Source organism: Callithrix jacchus, chromosome 3 (assembly GCF_049354715.1).
Source record: "Callithrix jacchus isolate 240 chromosome 3, calJac240_pri, whole genome shotgun sequence".
Taxonomy (NCBI): domain Eukaryota; kingdom Metazoa; phylum Chordata; class Mammalia; order Primates; family Cebidae; genus Callithrix; species Callithrix jacchus.
In genome coordinates, this window is record NC_133504.1 from 135,167,877 (window position 1) to 135,192,049 (window position 24,173).

The 24,173-nt window shown below is 37.9% G+C and overlaps 1 protein-coding gene across 50 annotated transcripts in view; it reads right to left on the reverse strand.

The window, feature by feature from the left end:
- The window catches only part of ADGRL3 (adhesion G protein-coupled receptor L3), an 850,050-nt gene that overhangs the window by 169,694 nt on the left and 656,183 nt on the right, over nt 1-24,173 (reverse strand). For 38 of the 50 annotated variants that reach the window (XM_078367175.1, XM_078367168.1, XM_078367166.1 and 35 more), the window contains 2 exons: nt 7,185-7,487; nt 4,410-4,513 (listed from right to left, as the gene is read on the reverse strand). In XM_078367175.1, the coding sequence (XP_078223301.1) occupies nt 4,410-4,513; nt 7,185-7,487 (407 nt within the window). The remainder of the gene's footprint in view (nt 1-4,409; nt 4,514-7,184; nt 7,488-24,173) is intronic. The other 12 variants (XM_078367177.1, XM_078367171.1, XM_078367163.1 and 9 more) reach the window with 1 other exon arrangement.

The window sequence follows — 24,173 nt, forward strand, 5'->3', positions numbered from 1 at the left end:
TTTCCTTGTTTGAACTAACATCAGCAACTTGATTCATTTACTTGAGTATAATTGCTACCTATGCTATCTACAAGGTTGGTGATATACAGCGAGCACCTGCTGATAATAAAATTAATGATCAACTCCATTTCACATATGTGGAAACTGATCCAGAGGTTAATGACATGTCCGCCATAACTCAGTTATTAAGATCCTCAGGTCAGTGCTCTTTCCTTCCATGTCCTCAGGAGTTCTTCATAGGCACTGTAAAGATGAGAAAGTGGTTGCTGCGGTCTGAATGTTTGTGTCCCTTGAAAAATTCACATGTTAAAATGGAATCCTCAATGTGATAGTGTTAAGTGGTGGGGCCTTTGGAAAGTGATTAGGTCAGGAGGGCAGAGTCCTAATGACTGGGATTAGTGCTCTTATAAATGAGGCCCCGGAGAGCTGTCCCTTACACCATATGAGGATTAAGTGAGAAGGTGCTGCCAATGAACAAGAAAGCAGGCCCTCACCAGACAAAGGATCAGCTGGCACCTTGATCTTGGACATTCCATCCTACAGAACCATGGCAAATATACTTCTGTTGTTTATAAGCTGCCTAGTCTACGATTTTTTTGTTTAACCATAAACTATAGCAGCCCAAATGGACTGAGACAGAAATGATTCACCCTTCACGGTACATTTCATTGACAAAATCCCTGAGAAGAAGAAAACTACAATTTAAAATACACACACACACACACACACACACACACGTGTATGGGATTTTTTTGTCCTTTTGCTTTACAAGTTTGAAATTCACAGAACTATACTGGCAGCAGGAGGAGGGTAGCCGGAAGAATGAAATATTAAAGGTATCTATTTTACTTCAATTTTTCAAAGTGGCAGAAAAAAAATCAGTGACAGTAAAGGAGAGAGGTAGAAAATAAGAGCAGAGATGGCGGAAAAAGGAAATCAAAGAGGGAGGAGAGGGGAGGGAAAGGGCAAAGGGTGTAGAAGGAGACTGTGATACAGGAGTTAAAAAGAAATTATTCAGGCAGATAGTGAGGGTAAGGAAGTCTTCAGTAAGGTTTGTTTTCATTCAAAGCATCCCCAAAGTCATTTATTTTCTAACAAAGTGTAGCCTGTAAATCGGGCTGCAGAGATAGAAAGGCAATCTAGAAGCTTGCACAGATGAATGCTGGCAGCTGTGACAACAGGAAAAGGCTACCTGGAACTAGGCATGTTCAAAATGGGGGTTCCGTCTTTCCTTCTCTTTCCCAGCCATGTGTACAGTAAGGAGCAGACAACATGGCTCGGCCAAGTGCAAGGCCCATTTGCATAACAAGATTAGGGTGCCTGGGTGAGGTGGCTCACGCCTATAATCCTAGCACTTCGGGAATCCCAGGTGGGCAGACAACCTGAGCCCAGGAGTTTGAGACCAGCCTGGGAAACATGATGAAACTTCATCTCCACTAAAATACGAAAAATTAGCCGGGTGTGGTGGCATTTGCCTATAGTCCCAGCATCGAGATGCTGATGAGGCAGAAGAACTGCTTGAAATGGGGAGGCAGAGGTTGCATTGAGCCAAGATTGTGCCACTACATTCCAGCCTTGGAGACTTCCTTAAAAAAAAAAAAAAAAAGATTAGGGTGGGGTGGCTAGCCTTCCCAGCCGGCTATGTAAACATCATACCTGGTCCAACCAATCCTGGGCCCTACATAAATCAGACACTGCCTCCTCAAGCCTGCCTATGAAATTTGGTGCACTCCACTCTGGGCCAGAATTCCCATTCTGGAGCCCTTCTCTCTCTCACAAGAGAGAGAGAGAGCTGTTCTCCTTTCTCTTCCTTTGCCTATTAAACCTCCGATCCTAAACTCATTTCTTGTGTGTGTCCTTAATCTTCTTGGTTCTAGATGATGAGCCATGGTTATTTACCCCAGGCAACAATGCTGATTCAGTGGGAAATGGAAGAGGGGTGAGAGACAGGAGTGGAGAAAAGCCGAGGACTCTGTTGGGAACCTTTCATTTGCTAGTTCCCAGCTACTCTTTACCCTACTTCATCCTGCCTTCTGCCCTACTAGGTGGACTTATATGACAGTCATTAAGTGTGTCCTTCTTTGGCTTCTGGTTGGGTTTGCCCAGTGGGGTAGCTTGTGGGTAAATGGAGGGCAGAGGCAGGTATGTCAGGGTATTCATTCTCCTGGGTTCCTTTCTGAAAGGCCACCTGGGTCTAGGTTGTGTCCCTTGCCTTAAGATCATCTTTCTTTCCCAGGACAAAGTGCTCCTTATTTCTGGTCACTCCTTTGATCCAGCACCCTACAGACTGGGAGTTGGGAACAGCTTCTCCCCTGCTACAAGCTCTGGCCTCCTGTTCAATCCCCTGCAGTTTGCCTTTACAGCTCAATACCATCACAAACAAAATCTTCTCAAGTGTTCCATCTGTGAGGACCTTGGTTCTACACAGCTATCACAATGAGAGGATGGAGATGAGAAAAGGGGTAAATTCTATGAAAGACAATCTGGGGAAGAGGGAGATAAAATATAGATAAATAATCCTAAGAACGTTACAACAGATTCTTAGAAGTTTTCATTACCAATATTTAAAAGTGTTGGAGTTTTGTGGTAAAGAAACCTGCTCAACTATAATTTATATTCAATGAGTAACATACATATTTGGAGGCATAAAGGACACGACCAAGTAAAAGGGGTAGACAGAGGACAGAGGGAGAGCATAGGTAACTAAGGGTAAGGATATGAAGCCAATTATAAGATCTCCATGGTTTAGCTAGTGCTGTGGTTAAGCATGATGTCTTCATGAAGGTGGTCTTGGCTAAAATATCAGCTCCACCACTGACCTTGAATAAGTCACATAAGCTGATTTAGAGTGCCCAAAAGCCTCTTGTTATACTTTTTAAGATTTTATAAACTTCTGAATAATCAATCTAAGTTGTTTTTTTTTTAAATAAATTCCAAACACCTAAGTTCTTTAAGTTTAACAAAATGATCACATAACATAGTTTTATAGACTCTGTAGGATTAAACAAAAATGCTCTGGAAGAATAGAAGGTTTTTTTTTACAAAACAAAAACATCCTGTCCATAAATCAAATGGAAAACAGCTGTCTGGTCTTTGAAAGGAATTATCTTCTGTCCTAAGATTAGCTGGGCTGCAGAAGAAAGAAAAGAATTAAGCATCATTATCAGTTAAAGTCACCTCATAATTTCTGCAATAAAATAGTCCAACTATATTCAGACATTATCATGAAAACATTCAGCCTTCTAGAAGAATTTTTATTGAATTTATATTAACCCCTGGGCTAAGTATCTAGGGACTGTTCTTAAAGAATTGCTAATGTAAGGAGATATGCTACTGATCTCTTAATCTGATCACATCCAGCAAGAGTTATTTGCCCTGGGGTCTGAGCTACATTGTAATAAAATCAAAGGACATAAAAACTGTGGCAGGAACAGTGCTGAAATTGGAGAAGCATCATTATGAATAGCAACAAGTATGGAGATGCATATGTAAGAGGGTAACTAGAGTCAATATAACCACTATTCTTCCATGATTTAGGATAAATAGATAGTTATGGCTCATCTGCTAAATGATCTACTGGGTAGATATTTATGGATTATTATACAGTATATTATTGAGGATAAGTCTGGTTAAAAACAAATAGAGAAAAGAGCAAATGACACAGGCAGGCTTTTAGTAAGGCCATCATTTGTAATATTTCTTGGGAAAAAAATCTCTCTCAGAAATTCCTCAGCATAGCTAATGTGCCATAGAAGGACTCTCCATTTTAGGAGTGCATAAATCCACATAAATTGCTATAATAAGGATTCATCCCATAACCCTTTTGGCATAAATGCACATCTGGTCTCTGTTTGTAATGAAATCAATTCAAAGCCCCACAGTGCATTAATAATGAAAATGTTCAACATATTGCAACCAAATAAGCCCTGCAAATTTGAGTCTGCAAGATCCTGTCACACATGTGTATACTTTTAACATTGATAAATGATTAGGTTACAGAACATTTATCAGATGGCTTAAGATTCCAAAGGTAGACTTTTAAAAATTGTAATTATTACTTCCACAGGAAAACCCATATGTATGTATGCTAGAAACTTTTACTTGCTTAATTTATAATGCCTCTTGGAATTTTATATCTGTAGTTCACAATACCATAGAATTTTTATTAATAATAAAATTATTATAAGCAGCATAAGAGGAAATTCATGGATTTGCACTTTAAAAACTACAAAATTCTAGAATTAGCTCATAACATATTAGAGGTTGTCATTAAATGTGAAATTAAATTAAAATGGTAGAAGTTTTCTATGTGGATTTTAAAAGAATTCTTGATGCTTTTGTTTCCAGCAATCATCAACAACAGATGATACAGTTTTAGCAAAGACTTTCTTGTCAGTCACAAGATTTACCTTCTGTGTTATATGGTTGACCCAAGGAGAAGAACAGTTGCTGAGATCAGGTCCTTGGGGATCCCAAATTCCATCAGGAGCAAGGCACAGATAAGTTGATACACCTGTAATAATGAGAGAAATGTATGTTTCTTTTACTTAGAATGACTTCACATCCACGGTATATTTAAATATGAGCAAAGATAAAAATGAGATAATTAAATTAATATAATGTTTATTAAAACTCCAGATACAATGTCAGGCAAGCATTTAGCACTGGAGAATTACAGTACTCCAAACAAAAACATACAAGATGTTTGAAGCACTTGTGGCAGCCACACTAGGGATGGGGACAGTTTTTAATTCATGCATGAGATGACATGGTATGTGCCTCCATGGAGCTTAGTGCTTGACTTTATAGAGGCAACACAGCAGATGAGTCTTAAAGCAATCAATGTGCAGGTTTTTCAGGAAAACCAGAAGGTGGAAAAGGATACTCCAGTTGGGGAAACATACGCTCTTTGGGAAACTTCAAGTTTTTATGAACTGGGGTCTACTGGACTAGGGAGTTGTATTTAATGAAACTGGAAAAGTAGACCAGATCATAAACTCCCTTGTCTATCATTTGTGGGTGCTGAAAATCAATGTGAATACTGAAAGAGGAGATAGATAATGAGCAAATTTAAGTTTCTGAAAGATATCTCTGGTGGAAAGATGGAAGATGAATTTGAGAGAGTGATGTGGAGTGATGGTGAGGAAGCTATCACAATAACTCAACTGAAAGACTGTAGGGGCCTACACAAAGGCATAACAGGATGGACAGGGGGCTAAAAATAAGATGGGGTGTGTTGACAGTAACCCGTGAGGGCTTCAGAAAATATCTTCTCCAGTTCCCACAGAAAAATCATGACATTTCTGTAGAGCAAAGTGCTTTCAAATAAGGTGTTTCACTAATCTTCAAAACAAAATAGTAGCCCCTGGCTGCAGCAGGGGACTATTATTATTTCTCTTTTAGAAGTAAAGAAACTGAGGCCCAGAACTAAGAGAACGGCTAAGAAAGAAGGTGGTTTTCAACTGTTCTCTGATTCCAGTATCACAGGAATCTTTACAAATAAATAGTCTCCCTTCTTTTCCTAAAGAAAATAAATATTTTTTAAAATTTTAAACTATTTTGCTGGAAAAAAGTGTATTTTTTATAAAAAACATGATACCTTTTGGTCTTCCCACCCACCATTTCCTATACCATGAAATCTGAAATGATATACCCATAGCAGAATTTTCTAAAAAAAACTTTTTTCCTTAAAGTATCCAAATCAATAATACCCAAGAATGTTGGGTAACATGCATTGTGAATTTCTCTTATATACATATTTTAGAGAATAATGCAAATGTGCCAAGTATTCGTTTATGAATACCAATGTATGCAACAATAAGAAAATCAGTATTCCTTTGCCTTAAACATAATAAATAATAATATGATTACATGTGAAGATATTATGAATATCAGTAATAAAATAGGCAAAGAAGGCCAGGCACAGTGGCTCACAACTGTAATCCCAGCACTTTGGGAGGCCGAGGTGGGTGCATGACTGGAGGTCAGGAGTTTGAGAGAAGCCTGGCCAATATGGTGAAAAATACAAAAGAAATTACCCTGGCGTGGTGGTGGCGCCTGTAATTCCAGCTACTTGGGAAGCTGAGGCTTGGAGAATTTCTTGGACCCATGAGGTGGAGGTTGCAGTGAGCCAAGATCACACCACTGCACTCCAGCCTGGGCAACAGAGTGAGACTCGGGCGCGGTGGCTCACGCCTGTAATCCCAGCACTTTGGGAGGCCGAGGCGGGCGGATCACAAGGTCAAGAGATCGAGACCATCCTGGTCAATATGGTGGAACCCTGTCTCTACTAAAAATACAAAAAATTAGCTGGGCACGGTGGCGCGTGCCTGTAATCTCAGCTACTCAGGAGGCTGAGGTAGGAGAATTGCCTGAACCCAGGAGACGGAGGTTGCGGTGAGCCGAGATCGCGCCATTGCACTCCTGCCTGGGTAACAAGAGCGAAACTCCATCTCAAAAAAAAAAAAAAAAAAAAAAAAAAGGCCAGGAAGAATTGAGTTTTTCTTTATCCCCTAGAGGAAACAATGCAGAACTGTTCTCTGGTGGATGACTCAGTGAGTGACAGGTTGACTCCTGCAGTATGGTCCCTGACAGTATTAAGAGCTTTGACCACTCACTAGAGGACAACTACAATGGCTGATAAAAAGGACAGTCAAATTTTCTCTTTTGTTACATGTTAGGTCTTTTCCATGATAATCTTCGAATATAGAAGTCCTCGACCCCATTTTCTGCAATCAATGTCTGTCGGTTGATGACAAACGTGAGACTAACTCCCAGCAATCACGTGATCCCCTCTGGACTGCTGCATAGGAAGGCTGAGCCTCTGGAGTAGTCAGAACGTCTACAGCCTAACTTTACCTCTACCCAGAGACCTGAAACTATGGGAGCAGAGTCCAGTTCTCACAGGTTACCTGTGACTTAATCAGGTTGTGTATTCAAACTCTAGAAACTATATAGGTTTAAATTGTAATTTAGCTGAGTTCAGAATTTAGTCAAATGTGAAGTAATAAAATATGTTGTAACTAAAAGAAGGAAAGAAGAGAGAGAAAGAAAGAAAGAAAGAAGAAAGAAGGAAAGAAAGAAAGAAGAAAGGAAGGAAGGGAAGAAAGAAAAGGCAAAGAACACTAGAAAATGAAGCCAAAGTAACAAAACAGTTTTAATTTAGTGCTTTAGCGCAGACTTGCCTATAGTTCCTGCAGGGCATGGCTGCTTTGCTATCTGTCCTTGACGAGTCTTAAACCACATGATTTCTCGGGCTTCCACAGCCTCACAGCTCTCTTCGAGAGCTGGGATTTGGGACGATGCTGATGGAAAGTGTGTGGTCATGTCATCAAGCACCTCGACAGCTGGAGATGGGGTGCTAGTACTCCGGTTTCTCCTTCCTGACACTGACGGCGTGGTACTCCTTCCTGGGCCCAAAGTTGTGGTCCGAAGGGTGGTACTGGTGGTTGTGCTTCCCATGCCAAGAGGTCCTGTGGTAGAGATATCTGAAATAAAATTAGAAAGAAAACACCTGTATTGCTGGTTCACAGTAGGACCTCAAGATGTCTTATTCTTTTGAAATTATTTTTATTTGACAGTTCAAAGACTTTACAACTCTAGAAGTCCTCAATCTGATTTTCATTGTAAACATGGCAAAATAAGCCAATACCAAGGTATCAGAGTGCCACCTGAGTATGAAAACAACCATCTGACCACTGCCAAACATAGGTTTTTTAATGGTTCTTTTTTGAAACTCAAATCCCAGAAAACAAAATTACAGCACAACTCAACTCTTCAGTAAGCTTCTTAATGCTCTCAGCCTTTTTGACAATTAGAGGATTAAAAAGTTAAGTCCTCTCCTTAGAATTATCAAACTTTGTATAGAAGGGAAAGGAGCTATACAAAATATTATTTTCACATGAAGCATAACATGCATCTCTAAATATGCAGCAAATAGAGGAGAGGGAAAAAAAGAGGAAACAGAAATTAAACTGCTGACAAGCCAAAAAATAAAGAGCAATTCTGAATATAGTCTCCTTAAACGCAAACTGGAGTAGCTTAGTGATCTATTTGATGGCTCTTAGGACTGATTCACCTTCACACAATTTTTAAATTTGATTTTTACTAATGTAAAGTAGAAACAGTTTCCGAATAATTATGACCCTAAATTATCCTCTAGCAAGATTTTTTGAATGGGAAAATGTATTCCAAGGTCCAAATAAAAGTAGTTAGGTTATTTGTCAGGTAATTGAACCTACAATGTTTCCAAGGAATAGGCTAACAATACTATGGAAATAATCACTGCAAAAACTCATCTTTGGGAAAATATATTCATATTCTCATCATGGGAATACAAGAGTATGCTTATCCTTCCTAGATACAGACTGCATTGCTAGCTATAAGATTAGAAACTGCTGCTAACCTCACTCATTGGCAATAAACTTTAGGGATATTGGCTCCAGTCTGATTCAAGATCACTCAGGTTTAAGGAGATGGAGGGCATTCTGATATGAGCCTCTAGCTGTTTGTAATTCATTTTCTACTTCCCTTAAAATATCACCGCCTCTGTTGCCCCGAGGAGGTCCCAGATTCAACACAACGTATTTGGTATAAATAAAGCTTTTAAAGAAACAGGATAGAGATGATAGAGGAATGGGATATTTTCGAACATTTAATCACTGAAATTGTAGTATTTTCTGAAGTGATGCTGTTTATTATGTGTCTTTTTGCCTCTTTTTTCTATTTTCCCTCACACTCTTCTCAACTGTCCTTCTCTTTCTCTCATGGCCCCTTTTCATAATAGTAATGTTCAGAATTACATCTACTCAAGTTTATACAAGAAGGCAGAGTATCTTATTTTCCCTTTTTCTTCCACATATATCATATCTCCCCAATAACCAAGTCTTTTTGATTCTGTCAAATGTCTCTATCTGAAACTAGATATTTTTTTCTTTCTCTCTCTAATCACCATTACATTCAGCTTCCCATCATCAACTTTGTGTTGATGAAAGCAATAGCAGAGAAAAATGGCAATATAATGATTTCACTATTTAGTTTTGCCAAATCCAAGCTCATGATTCATAAAATAAGTTGATACTAAACATATAACACAATCCTAACATAAAATTTAATAATATATTTCAAAATATTAAGTGTAAGTAAATGCTTAAAACTATAAACAATAAAAATGACTCTAATATGTATAATTTGCATATCAAATCAATCAAAGGGTTTAAAAAGAAAACATTACTTACAATTAAGAAAACTGAGTAACTTGAAAATTAAATTTTAAAAAATGTTAGCTTTAAAAATATGTGTCAATGGTGTCACTGCTGGGATGTAAGGACATTTTGTGCTGATTTTTCCTGATGCCAGAAAAATGCTTTTGGACCTCCTACTACTTGGGGAATGCTACAGTTTAGATGTGTCCCTCACAGTTCATCTGTTAGAAACTTCATCCCCAGTGCAAGAGTGTTGAAAAGTGGGACCTATATGGGGGGATTAATGCCATTATTGTGGGAGAGGGTTGGTTATCTCAGAAACGGGTTCCTGATAAGAGCCTGTGTTTGCCCCCCCCCACACCTCCACCCTTCCCCCAGCTGTATGCTCTCTTGCCCTTCTGCCTTCTGCCATGGGATGATGCAGCAAGAAGACTTCTGCCATCTGTGGGCTCCTTGACCTTGAACTTTTCAGCCTCTAGATCTATAAGAAACGATTCTGTTCTTTATAAATTACCCCTTCTTGGGAATTGTCACAATAGCAGAAAATGAACTGAGGTAGGGAAGTAGTAAGGCAATAGTTAAAAGCTAATTCCAACTATTTTCTCCAACTCCTTTAAAGAAAATAATGTCAGCTCTCACTTGTAGTTCTGAAGGGACCATTTTGAGAAACTTAATTTTTTGACAGGGACTACAATCTTTTCATTGATAATGAGCTCCAGTTTTTGTTTCAAACAAAGCATTGCTAGTTCTTCTGTCTTCTTTAGTTTGATCATGTAAAAATGGAGATTCAGAGCAGTTACCTGTTATTAGTCAAATACTCTCATGCTCAAATGAACTTGTTTGGGACGTCTCTGAACTAGAGTAAGAATTACTTTTAAAATAGAAGCTCTATTTTTCAATTGTCTTCTTTCCCTTCTTGAGGATTATGTAGGTACTGATGAATGCTTTCTAAATGAATGCACCTTTCTTAAATTAGATATTTTAATTAGCATATAACTCTCTGGGAGAAGAAAAGGTTTGTTCAGCAATCATTTTCAGGATGACAGACTATATAGCTACACATGTGGTGCAAAGCTTCTCCAGCCTATTGTCTCAACTACACAAATCATGCACAAGGGGCCATGGCACACAACTGAAAGATTTTTGCTTGCTGTGACTTTAGACTTACCATTTTGAATATATACGTACATTAGATGGATTTAATAATGTATCATTATCCTCTATTTAAATAATTTAGATTTCAGATTTTTAAAGATAATAGTATCAAACCAAACTGAATTTAACAATAATAGTAATTTATTTTTTTTTTTTTCCTAAAATTACCTTCTTCAAACCATTCTCTATCTCTTTCCAGAGATACCATTAGGGCATAAATTGGAATATGTTAGTTTACTGACTAATGCTAAAATGGTTGCTGTCTACCCTTCAAACAAAAGCTGAATTATTTTCTTCATGCCTGAAGCCCTTCATGAGTTTCTGTCTCCAACTTATTTCTAATGCTTCTCATCTTTTAAGCCTATTCTTTAAACTGTACAAAATTACCAATGGCTTCCCAGCTGCACCCTGTTCTTTCCGCCTCAAGGCCTGTGCACATCCTGCAATGTGTTCTTGCCCCCATTTTCACCTGGCTATCTCCTATTCATCCCTTCAGCTTAGCTTGGATGCTATCTCCATGAAGAGCATTTCCAGATTTACCAAGACTGGATTATACAGAAACATGTGTTTCGTTAAAATTAATTCCTCAGCTTTTAGTATTGTGTCCAACTAGGAGGACGTGAGCTCTCAGTAAAGGTAGATGACCATGAAGACTAGGTTAAGAAAGCAGTGGAAGGTATGGCATCCCACAGAAAGGGAAGCACCACAAAAGAAGAGAAAGGATAAATAGGACACAGCAAATGTGGTGCTCAAGAGTTTGTATAATTAATAGACTGGAAAATTTCTTTCTTTCTTTTTCTTTTTTTTTTTTTTGAGATGGAATTTCGCTCTTGTTACCCAGGCGGGAGTGCAATGGCGCAATCTCGGCTCACTGCAACCTCCGCTTCCTGGGTTCAGGCAATTCTCCTGCCTCAGCCTCCCGAGTACTGGGATTACAGGCACGCGCCACCACGCCCAGCTAATTTTTTGTGTCTTTAGTAGAGACGGGGTTTCACCATTTCGACCAGGATGGTCTCGATCTCTTGACCTTGTGATCCACCCGCCTCGGCCTCCCAAAGTGCTGGGATTACAGGTGTGAGCCACCGTGCCCGGCCTGGAAAATTTCTTTCTTAAATGCAGCTTACATTGTTATAAAGAGAACCGTTAGACAAAGAGGAAATATTCAAAAATAAAATAAAATTTCTTCTCCCCCAAATGATCTTATCTAAGAATAATAATATTTAAAGCGATTACACTCTTACAAAGCAGTAACACTGACAAAATATTTTTTAAAGACTTCAATACATTGGAAGGACTTAGTTTAATAGACGTACTAACGTTAGGGATCAATATAGAGCTTATTTTCATGGAACTGTGCCACAGGGAGATGCCTACAAGTAAGGTCATACCATTCCATTTAACTTTAAGCAGAATAAAAATTGATTTTAAAGGCTGCCCCTGACGCCCCATACCCACCCTTCTATTTACTGCTATGTAAGAAAGACTCCCCAGGCTCTGTTCAGTGCCAACTTTTGGCAGAATAGGTCCTAGTAATAGACATGTTGTCACCAGCGCCCAAGAAAGAATTCATCTTACTGCTAAATACAAGAGAAAAAAAAATCTAGATGTGCTGAACAGTCACTGATTGGCAAAGTCCTAGCCCATATCATAGGCTATGAGAGTTTATATTCCAGCAATGGAGAAGCGATATGACATTTTCTCTTTTCTCTTTCTTTTTTGTGAGACAGAGTCTTGCCCTGTCACCCAGGCTTGAATACAATGGCCCAATCTCGGCTCACTGCAACTTATGCTTCCGGGGTTCAAACAATTCTTCTTCCTCAGCTTCCCAAGTAGCTAGGATTATAGGCACCTATCACCACACCCAGCTAAGTTTTTGTTTTAGTAAAGAGTGGGTGTCACCATGTTAGCCAGGCTGGTCTTGAACTCATGACCTTATGATCCTCCTGCCTCGGCCTCCCAAAGTGCTGGGATTATAGGTGTGAGCCACCATGCTCAGCAGACAGTTTTTCAAAATATACTGTTAATGAATCTTATCTGATGACATAGCTAGCTTAATAAAACTATGTGTTATAAGTGTTTTGTATGGTTATATATCAGAGAAAAGTTATTGTCTAAAAGAAATTAAGTTTGAGTGACTATTTACATATAGCATTTTACTAAAATCCTGCAATTTTCCTTATTTTGTCACTGTTTCCATGCTTGTTGTGCTTATAGGGATTAGTATTTTCATAAAAATAAACAAAACTCCTTCTTAGCATTTTACCTTCATTATCGTATTTCCAAAAGAAAATTTTAATTCTCCTGTCCTTTGAAATTTACTGTTCATAACTTGTTTCGTTGTTATAATTTGATTTATTTTGTTTAAATTTTTGCCTTCTGCCTGCCCTAAAAAGAATAAACATTATTTTGAATGCCATTATGGGTTATAACTTGTGGAGTACACTAACAGAAAACAGTAAAAATAAACATTTGTAAAATTCTTTACATTTTGCAATATTTTCAAGTTACTATCATCTCATTTAATTCAGACAAAAAAAATCTGTGGAGTAATTATTACTATAAATTTCTAGTTTCTAAAATGAGAAAATATAGGTTCAACTAGTAAGTAAATCGTGATCATGCAAGTGGTAAGTAAACTGGCGTTCTCTGACTCCATATTCCACATTTTTAATACTTTGCTATTAAAAATGTCATTCTCAATGATTTCTTGCATTCTATAAGTCTTCCCTAACACCTTAGGAAGAAGCTGAAGAATAAAAAGAATCTAGGAAAACATTGCTATTCTTGATCACAAACATACTTATTATTTGGGATGGGCATTTTCTAAAAAAAAAATAAATAAATAAGACAAATATAAAATTATACAGTCAAAAAGTTAGTCTAGGCTGGGCACTGCCTATAGTCCCAGCATTTTGGGAGGCTGAGGCGAGTGGAACACTTGAGGTTAGGGGCTCAAGACAAACCTGGCCAACATGGTGAAATCCCATCTCTACTAAAAATACAAAAAAAAAAAAAAAAAATTAGCCCAGGCACGGTGGCAGGCACCCGTAGTCCCAACTACTCAGAAGGTTGAGGCAGAAGAATCGCTTGAACCTGGGAGGTGGTGGTTGCAGTGAGCTGCCAAAAGCACCACTGTGCTAAAGCCTGGGTGACAGAGGGAGACTCTGTATCAAACAAACGAAGGAACAAACAAACAAACAAACAAACAAGGATAGTCTAAACTTCACAAGAAACGTTTACATTCTACTCATAAAATGCATTAATTTTCTTTTTTATTCTCCTTCACGTTTTCCTTTCCGCACTAAAATATGTAGCTTTCTTCATGGTTTTCCCTCTAGAAATCTTTCTTTTGTGCTAACTTCACTCTAGTAGACAATATTTTGGCTGACTACAGAAGCATTTCCTTCTCCCCACCCTTCAAACGTTGTTTAAATCCAAGGTCCATTACTGGAGAAACCTTCCCAAGGGTCTAATAGAGGAAATAAGAAAACTAAAACCATTAACGATGCCGGAAGTAGCTTTGGGCTACTTGTGCAGTGGTCTGGGTAGAAGGAGGAAATTCTGCCTGAGACCCCATGGATATCAGTTGGTGGCAGCAGATTTCATTACATCTAGTTTTTAAAAAGAAGCATTCATATTATCAGTCATGAAATTATCCAATTCTCTTCAGAATTCATTTTAATACTTGCCTCCATGGCCTCGCGAGACAGTGAAACTCCACAGACTATCGGCAATATGAAAGTATATTTACTTTTGTAATTGGATCCATTTATATTTTCTAGTTCTCTCAAGGCCAGGATACCGAGGAAGCTATCAGTTTTAATACACATAAAATTGTAGTGCCTTTATCATGTAAGATAAACCAAAAAATATAAGATTTGGGGTGACATTTATTTATATTTTCTGGTACATATTTAGCCCCTACCATGCCAGAAACTGTGTTGAATGTTTTATGTATGTGCTCTCTAATTTAGTACTCCCAGTAGCTTTTGGGTAGGCATACTCGTCTTCATTTCAGAGATGAAACAGGTCAATTTAAACAATTGCCCAAGCTTATGGAGCTGCCAATTGATAGGACCAGGATTCTAATCCATGTCTATTGAAGTATTTCCCTTTTCACTGGGCCAATGCTGTTGAAAATTCAACACATAGGAAACATGTAAACATTTTAATGGATTTGGAAATTAATTTGTCCCAAATACTGTTCACATATGCTTTTATAGGCGTTGCTATTATCCTGGCCAGTTGGGAACTTACTGAGCACTTATTATGGGCCAGGCAATATTCTGAACATTTTACCAAGCCTGACCCATTTAATTAGGACAACAAATCTGTTAGAAGGCACTATTAATTATCATTATGTTACAGATGGCAAAGCTGAGTCACCAAAGAGATTCAGCAATTTTCCAAAGTTTACAAATTCATAAGTAGAACAATGGAGCAACATGAACACCATTAAGGAGACACAACTTTTTTTTTTTTTTTTTGAGAAGGAGTTTCGCTCTCGTTGCCCAGGCTGGAGTGCAGTGGTGCCTCTCAGTTTCAAGTGATTCTCCTGCCTCAGCCTCCCAAGTAGCTGATATTACAGGCATGCACCACCACACCTGGTTAGTTTTGTATTTTTAGTAGAGACAGTGTTTCACCACATTGATCAGGCTGGTCTCGAACTCCCGGTCTCAAGTGATCAAACAGTTTAGGCCTCCCAAAGTGCTGGGATTACATGTGTGAGCCTCTATGCCCAGCCAGGCTGTTTTCTTATGGATCAAGTTCAGATTCTCAATATGCCAAGTTATTACAGTTAAGAGTTGGGTCTAGGCAGGGAGTGATGGCTCACACCTGTAATCCCAGCACTTTAGGAGGCTGAGGCAGGCAGACTACCTGAGGTCAGGGGATCCAGATCAGGCTGAGCAACATGGAAAAACCATGTCTCTACCAAAAATAGAAAAATTAGCAGGGTGTAGTGGTGCATTCCTGTAATGCCAGCTACTCAGGAGGTGAGGCAGGAGAGTCTGTTGAACCTGGCGGCGTCGGGGCGAAGATTTCAGTGAGCTAAGATCTCACTATTGCACTCCAGCCTGGGTGACAGAGTGAAATTCCATCTCAAAAAATAAAATAATAATAATAATAATAATAAAAGAAAGCAGACTGCTCACTGCAGTTGAGAATAGTGGAAGTAATAGTTATAGAACTAATTTATTTTTGCTTATGGCATTTTAAATCCCCTAAGTAAAGATTCAGGACCACCTAAGGAAAAACTGTTGATTCCAGAAAGCCTGCTACAGTGTTCAGCATATAAATAAGGCAATAAATAGTGAACAAACAATACTATGAAATATTCTCTTGGGTTTCTTGGGCATTATTATATATCAGGCAGTGTTCTAATGCTCTACATGCATAACTAAGGCATAGAGAGGTTAAATAAATTTCCCAATCTCATAGCATTCACAAGTGGTAGAGCCAGGATTTTAAGGCAGGTAGCTTGATTCAAGAACTCATATGCACCCATATTTTATGATAAACTGATTAAGGTTAGAAGTAATTTTTTAAAGTATCAGAATATGGCATATGTTTTAGGCCTGCAAGAGACCTCAGCTCTGGGAATTATAAGATTAATTTATTCCATCCATATTTATTAATCAACTATCATGTGCTAGGCATTGTTTTGGGAATAAGATGTTGAATAATAATTATGTTCCTTGCCCTCATGGAAGCCTTCTCTAAAAGGCTTTATAGAAAAAGCAACCAAAGAAGATAGAAAATACAAAAAGGAGAAATAGACAAACTCTGTTCATTCAACCTATATTTATTGATATTTGTCTTGCATTACACATTGTGCTGGGCATCAGGGATTCAGAGATGAAGCAAAGAGTACTATCTTCAAGAAGATTTAATATACTCTATCTTGTGGATTCTAAATCATCATCAATTATTCTGTGTACCACTTAAAAGGAAAAAAAAATAATCTCTGTAAATTTAACTCTGATGTGCCTTCAATGGTTAGGCACATCCCAACTCATGAGATGTTAAAGGGTAAAATAATGAGACTACTAGAAGTAATGAGAAACTGTAGTAGTAACAGACTGTCTCCTTACAATATAATGAAATAAACACTCCATCATTTAAAAGTGATGTAACCTTGGACAAATTGTAATGACTCTCTGTGCCTTAGATTTTTTTCATCTCCTAAATGGAAATAATAACATATATGTTTTTATTTTAGGAAAAAAATGGAAATACACATTTAAAGTACTTAGCAAAGTATATGGCAGAGAAGAATAGCTTAATAAATGTTTACTATTAGTAGTAATATTGTTATTTATTTCTTAATTCAGCCAAGAATTATTGATTTCTTACCATATGCCAACTACTATCCTAAGTGCTGGGGATACAGAAATAAACAATAAAAACAACAAAAAATAAAAATCTCTGCCGTCATAGAGCTTACATTATTAAAAGAGACAATAAAAAGGATAAAAGTTAATATATGCATTATATTAGATATTAAGAAGTGCTAAGGATAACAAGAAGAAAAAAAAAGCAGAGGAAAGGGATAGGCTGTGTTGGGTGAGAAGGATTGCAAGGTTTTTTGTTGTTGTTGCTGTTTGTTTGCTTTATATTTATGTTTTGAGACACAGTCTCGTTCTGATATCTAGGCTGGAGTGCAGTGATACAATCCTGGCTCACTGCAACCTCTGCCTCCCAGGTTAAAGCAATTCTCCTGACTCAGCCTCCCCAGTAGCAGGGGTTAGTGGCACCTGCCACTACGCCCACTAATTTTTTTTTTTTTTGTATTTTTAGTAGAGATGGGGTTTCACCATGCTGGTCAGGCTGGTCTTGAACTCCTGATCTCAAGCAATCCACCCATTTCGGTCTCCCAAAGTGTTGGGATTGAGATTACAGGTGTGAGCCAATGTGCCTGGTTGCAGGTATTAACTGGGTATCAAGCATAGCCTGGCTGTTAAGATGACAAGAAAGATTTTGATAAAAGAGGCAAAGTGAGGGATGTAAGCAGAGGAAATAGCATCTGCAAAGGGCCAGACACAGTGAGGTGGTACTGTGGCTGGAATAAAGTATGTGAGTCCTATGAAAGGCAGTTTGAAATGGGGACAGAGAGGTGATAGGGGCTACAGCAATGGGTGTTCACAGGAGAGAACTTTGGCATGCACTTTGGGTGGTGTTGGAAGCCACCAGAAGGTTTTCAACAGAGGAATAATGTGATGCAACTTCCACCTAATAGGACTAGTTGTTGAATTGAAGAGTGACTGAACAGGAGAGGAGTCAATGTACCTATTTGGCTAAACATCGGTGGTGGTAATGGTGACAATGATAATTAGAATGATCGGCTATATACCTCCATAACACAGCATGGGGGTATGAGCGAGGTGGCAGTGGCTTTTGAGTATGGATACCATGATCCTCCATGGCACATAGTAGCCCTTCAGTCTTTGCTGGTTGAATTGAACTAATGTTTGCTTCATTGTAGTGAAATGAATTTGTCCGTCTTATACAAATACTTCTATGGCTCTATTTCAATTATATTACTTGTTTAAGATTGAAAACACCAAATAAATATACTGACCCTGGACAGTATGAAAATTTTAATACAGTTATGTTAGTGTTCTCATTACTGCGAAGTTGCTAAAAGTATCAATTAATGGAAATGTCAAATAAACTCTGGCAGTGAGAAAAACAAAAACAAACAAAGAAACTAACTAGGAGATTCAATTCAACTGAATCAGAGTTGACAGATTTCTCAGCGAACAATAAAACATACCAAGGATGTAAGTAGTTGAATTGGTATAGATTTAGAGTCACTTCTTAGGGCTAGCCTCAATATTGTATTTTATTTCTCGAGTTTTGACACCATTGTAACCTAGTTACTGAAGTCATTGCTTAATAATTCTAGTGACACATATTTTTAGATTAACCTGTGAATTATAATTCACCTATGATGATAAAGGGATACCAGAATATAAATGGGGTGGAAGATCTAGTTATGAATAAGTATAAAGTTAAATTCTAGAAAAATTAGCCAGGCATGGTAGCTCATGCCTGAATTCCCAGCACTTTGGGAGGCCAGTGGGGGCAGATCACCTGACGTCAGGAGTTCGAGACCAGCCTGGCCAACATGGTAAAACACTTTCCCTACTAAAATACAAAAACTAACCGGGCCTGTGCCTGTAATCTCAGCTACTCAGGAGGCTGAGGCAGGAAAATTGCTTGAGCCTGGGAGGCAGAGGCTGCAGTGAGCTGAGATGGTGCCACTGCACTCCGGCCTGAGCGACAGAGCTAGACTCCATCTCCAGAAAAGAAAAAGGAAATTATCCTCCATGTTTTGGAAATAGAAAACTCAATGTGAACAGTAAAAACAAGCCAATAATTTCAGCTTCAAGTTTTTTATATTTTTAAGAATATAATTCTGGTAACTTTCTTCTATTGTAGATGCTTAGAGAATAAATATTCACTTGTCTTTGTTATATATATATGCAGTTCTACGAAATGGATAAAATGCAAGGTCCTATTTAGGGTGGCTACCGTTCTTGATTATTTGTTTTATTGTTTATATTTAGAGTCTGGAAGACAAGAGATATTATATTACTTTTCAAGTACCACGTATCAAAATATGTCTTTAAAAAATTCAGTATTGATTTTTCATTGAATCATAAGGATGAAATAAACAAGAGAACCAACTAGGTGTTATAATGGGAATACATGCTTGTATGAAACAAGGCCTCTTTCCTCAAAGAGTTTATATGCTAAGGAGTCTAATTTTATTATGGGTTATAGAGTTAAAACTTAACTCTTCAATGTGGCTATCTAATAATGAGACTCACTGAATATTGTCTAAGACTGGTGAGGCTATTAAGCATTTCATTTTTTCAAGTAATTTAAATAACAAAAAAGAAAGGGCTGCCTAATTGGCATATAAATGATTCCTGAATTCAAGTGAAACCACACAAAAAATGTAAATCCTCCTACATCACTTAATAATCAGTGTACAGGGTATATACTTGATAGATAAATTAAGTCATTCTACCAAAACCACATTTAAATTATACAGTTCTTCTTAAGTGCAAGGAAATTTGGCATTCCACTTTGTTTTTCCTGCAAATATACTACCTGGCTGGTAGTAAATACTCAGTAGATGCATGATGGGTGAGTGACAAAATAAATATCTATACTTTATTTTGAAAAGTATATTTTCAGAAGATCTATCTGTCTATCTATCTATCTATCTATATTACTGTATCTGAACTACACTAAGACTAATAAAGTTAGATTAAAAATTTGACCACCCACTCCAGACTAAATTTTATAACAAAATTTAATGAGTTTTGAATTTTAACTTACATATTTCTAGTCACCATAATACTAGAATCAGAAATTACAAATCTAGTGTTTCAGAGAACCTTAAGTATTTGTATAAATACCACTAATTCATAATTACTTTCCTCTAGGAATAAAAGAAAGAACAGTAATTACCTATTTGGAATTAATGACTAAATGGTTGAGTAATCAGGACAACACATTTTCAGATATGGATTTGGCAACAGAATTCTGGATGTTAATCTCTAAGATAAATGTTTTCTGTTAGTCTGTAGATTGAGGACTTAGTAACTTCTCCTCAATTATTTATGCACCAATTTATTTTCTTTCTACTATAATGGCCAACCGAGCCTACACACCACCTTTTAGTAGAGTAGGTGGGCACGGTTAGTCATGCCTAAAATCTCAAGAATTTGGGAGGCTGACGTGTGAGGATTGCTTGAGCCCTGGAATTTGAAACCAGCCTGGACAATAGAGTAAGACACCCCAACTTGACTAATTTTTTTAAAAAAAAATTAGCCAGGGATGGTGGTATATGCCTGTAGTCCCAGCTATATGGGGGGTTGAGGTGGGAGGATTTCCTGAGTCCAGTAGCTCAAGGCTGCAGTGAACTATGATTGTGCCACTGCACTCCAGCCTGGGTGACAGAATGAGACCTTGTTTCAAATAATAATAATAATACTTTAGTAGAGTAATAAAGACCTGAAGACCTCCCAATTTTGCTTTTTCTTGTTTTCTTTTTAAGAATATGGAGTCTTGCTCTCCACAAGTGCAGGTTAATCACACATAATCTGAAAATCCAAAATTGGAAATGCTCCAAAATCCAAAAGTTTTTGTGTGCCGAAAGGATATCACAAGTTAAAAATTCCACACCTGACCACATGTGATGTGTTCATAACATTATATTAGGACTATTATATAAAATTACTTTTGTGTGACATGTGTTAAGGTAAATATAAAACATAAATCAATTTCATGTTTAGACTTGGATCCTATCTCCAAGATATTTCATGATGTATATGCAAATATTCCAAAATCCAAGAAAGTCTGAAATCTGAAACATTTCTGCTCCCAAACATTTCAGATAAGGGATATTCAACCTGTAGTAATAAATGGGCCAAAGAAGCAAATTGCTTAGGAAAATCTGTCCAGAGGATCAATGAGGATCCTTACATTTATTTCAGTAATACACACAGTATGTTATTCAGTATCACATAATGTTGTTCAGCAACAGTAACATTATAACCAAATTCAGATGATGCCAATATACTGTCAACTCTGTTTCAAGAGAGCACTGAAGAGAGAAAAATATTTCTTTAAATTCACTTGCCTACTCTACAATATTTCTACATTTCAAATGACAGTGAATTGGGGCATAAAAGATATAACAATCTTTTCAGAAAATCCTTAAAGGGGCACATTAAATCAATATTAAAATGTACAATATGAAGAAGATCAAATTATTTTTGAATAATAATTGTAGATGGCCCATATAATTTAAGAGTCAATGAGTGATAATGGAATTCTACTCATACCTTAGCCTCTTGGAAGCACAGCCTGATCTTCATACAGGGGAAGGCCAAAAATGTATGTAAGGCTCTGCAGACCAAATTTTACCCTAAAAGCAGCATGAAGACAGAAACTTGCTGTTTTGCTTAGCAACAACTCTCAGTGTCTTCTTGAGCAGCATGTGACACAGAGGAGTCAAATAATAGTTGATAAGTAAGTGCACTCTAACGTCAACCTTGATTTACTCCAAAATATTAACGTTAGGACTCACAAATGTGATCATTCATGTACCCAGAGGAGATCACCTTACTTCATCTTTACGACTGTTCTCACTTGAATCTGTCTGTTTTATTATAATAGCTTGTTCAAAACATTTTTATTTCAAAATACTTATAGACTTACAAGAAATTGCAAAGCTAGCCCAGCTTCCCTCAATGACAATGACTTTTACAGCTATAATAAAATACAAAAGCCAAGAAAGAAACACTAGTACACGATTATTAACGTGACTGCAGACCTTACTCAATTTTTACCTATTATGGGCTCAATTATGCTCCCCATTCCCCAAAATTTCTACATTGACGTTCTAACCTTGAGTCCCTTAGGATATGACTCTCTTTGGAGACATAGAGCTTTTAGAAAGGTAACTAAGGTAAAATGAGGTCAGATGGGTGGGCCCTAATCTTATATGATTGGTGTCCTTGTAAGAAGAGGCGATTAGGACACACATTACACAGACAAAAGGATCTGGATTAGTCTGTTTCCACACTGCTATAAGGATATTAACTGAGATTGGGTAATTTTTTTATACCAAATTGATGTGACTCAGTTCCACATGGCTAGGAAAGCCTCAGGAAACTTGCAATGATGGTAGAAGGTGAAGGGGAAGCAACACATGTCTTACATGGCAATAGGTGAGAGACAGAGTGAAGAGAGAACTGCCAACACTTTTAAAATCATCAGGTCTCGTGAGAACTCAGTCACTATCATTAGAACAGCACGGGGAAAACTGTTCTCAGATCCAATCACCTCCCAAGTTTATGGTCACCTACCAGACCCCTCCTCTGATACGTGGGTATTACAATTTAAGATGAGATTTGAGCAGTGACACAGAGCCAAACCATATCAGGACGACCATGTGAAGACAAAGTGAGACAATGGTCATCTGCAAACCAAGGAGAGAGGCCTCAGAAGAAACCAAACCTATGGAGAGCTGAAGCTTGGACTTTTAGCCTCCAGAATGGTGAGACAGTAAATTTCTGTTGTTTAAGCCAGCCAGTGTCTGTTACTTTGTTATGGCAGCCTTAGGAAACAAATACATCACCATTTTAAAAGTCTGCATTTGTGTGTGCATGTGTGTAGTTCTCTGCAATTTTATCTCATATATATATTTGTATAACTACACCCACATTCAAGATACGGCACTGTTTCATCACTATGAAAGAATAGCATTGTGCTATCCTTTGTATTCATACTGATTACTCACTCCCATCCTATTTCCTGGCAATCACTAATGTGTTCTACATCTCCATAGTTTCACTGTTTCAGGGATGTTATATAAATGAAATCATACAGCAGGAAACCTTTTGAGGTAGACTTTTTCACTAAGCATAATGCTTTGAGGTCCACCTGTGTTGGTGCATGTATCAATAAATCATCTCTCTGCATCATCCCATGACTTCCTACCATCTATCTTTCACCTTGCAGCAGGTTTGACCTTTGAGAAATGAAAATCTGATGTTCTCTCACTTTAAAAACTCCCATTGATTTCATCAATTCAGAATCCTCAAACTTGTTGTAAAAAGTCCTCTAATCAATTCATGACCAAAACACCAAAAGCATTGGCAACAAAAGCCAAAATAGACAAATGGGACCTAATGAAACTCCACAGCTTCTTCATGGCAAAAGAAACAGACACTAGAGTGAATCGGCAACCCACAGAATGGGAAAAAATTTTTGCAGTTTACCCATCTGACAAAGAGCTGATATCCAGAATTTACAAAGAACTCAAACAGATTTACAGGAAAAAAACAAACAAACAAGCCCATTCAAAAATGGGCAAAGGATATGAACAGATACTTTACAAAAGAAGACATACATGAGGAAAACAAACATATGAAAAAATGCTCATCATCACTGGTCATTAGAGAGATGCAAATCAAAACCACTTTGAGATATCATCTCACGCCAGTTAGAACGGTGATCATTAAAAAATCTGGGGACAACAGATGCTGGAGAGGATGTGGAGAAATAGGAACACTTTTACACTGCTGGTAGGAGTGTAAATTAGTTCAACCATTGTGGAAGACAGTGTGGCGATTCCTCAAGGCCTTAGAAATAGAAATTCCATTTGACCCAGCAATCCCATTACTGGTTATATATCCAAAGGACTATAAATCCTTCTACTATAAGGACACATGCACACAAATGTTCATTGCAGCACTGTTTACAATAGCAAAGACCTGGAACCAACCCAAATGCCCATCGATGGTAGACTGGAATGGGAAAATGTGGCACATATACACCATGGAATATTATGCAGCAATCCAAAACGATGAGTTCGTGTCCTCTGTAGGGGCATGGATGAATCTGGAGAACATCATTCTCAGCAAACTGACACAAGAGCAGAAAATGAAATACCGCATATTCTCACTCATAGGTGGGTGATGAACAATGAGAACACATGGACACAGGGAGGGGAGTATTACACACTGGAGTCTATTGGGAGGAAAAGGGGAGGGACAGTGAGGGGGGCAGCTGGGGAGGGATAGCCTTGGGAGAAATGCCAAATGTGGGTGAAGGGGAGGAAGACAGCAGAACACACTGTCATGTGTGTACCTATGCAACTATCCTGCATGTTCTGCACATGTACCCCAAAACCTAAAATGCAATATAAAAAAAAAGTCCTCCAATCCATGTTCTGCCAACCTCTGAAACTTCCACTTGAGCCTCCTCACCTTCGCTCTCTCTCTTCTAATC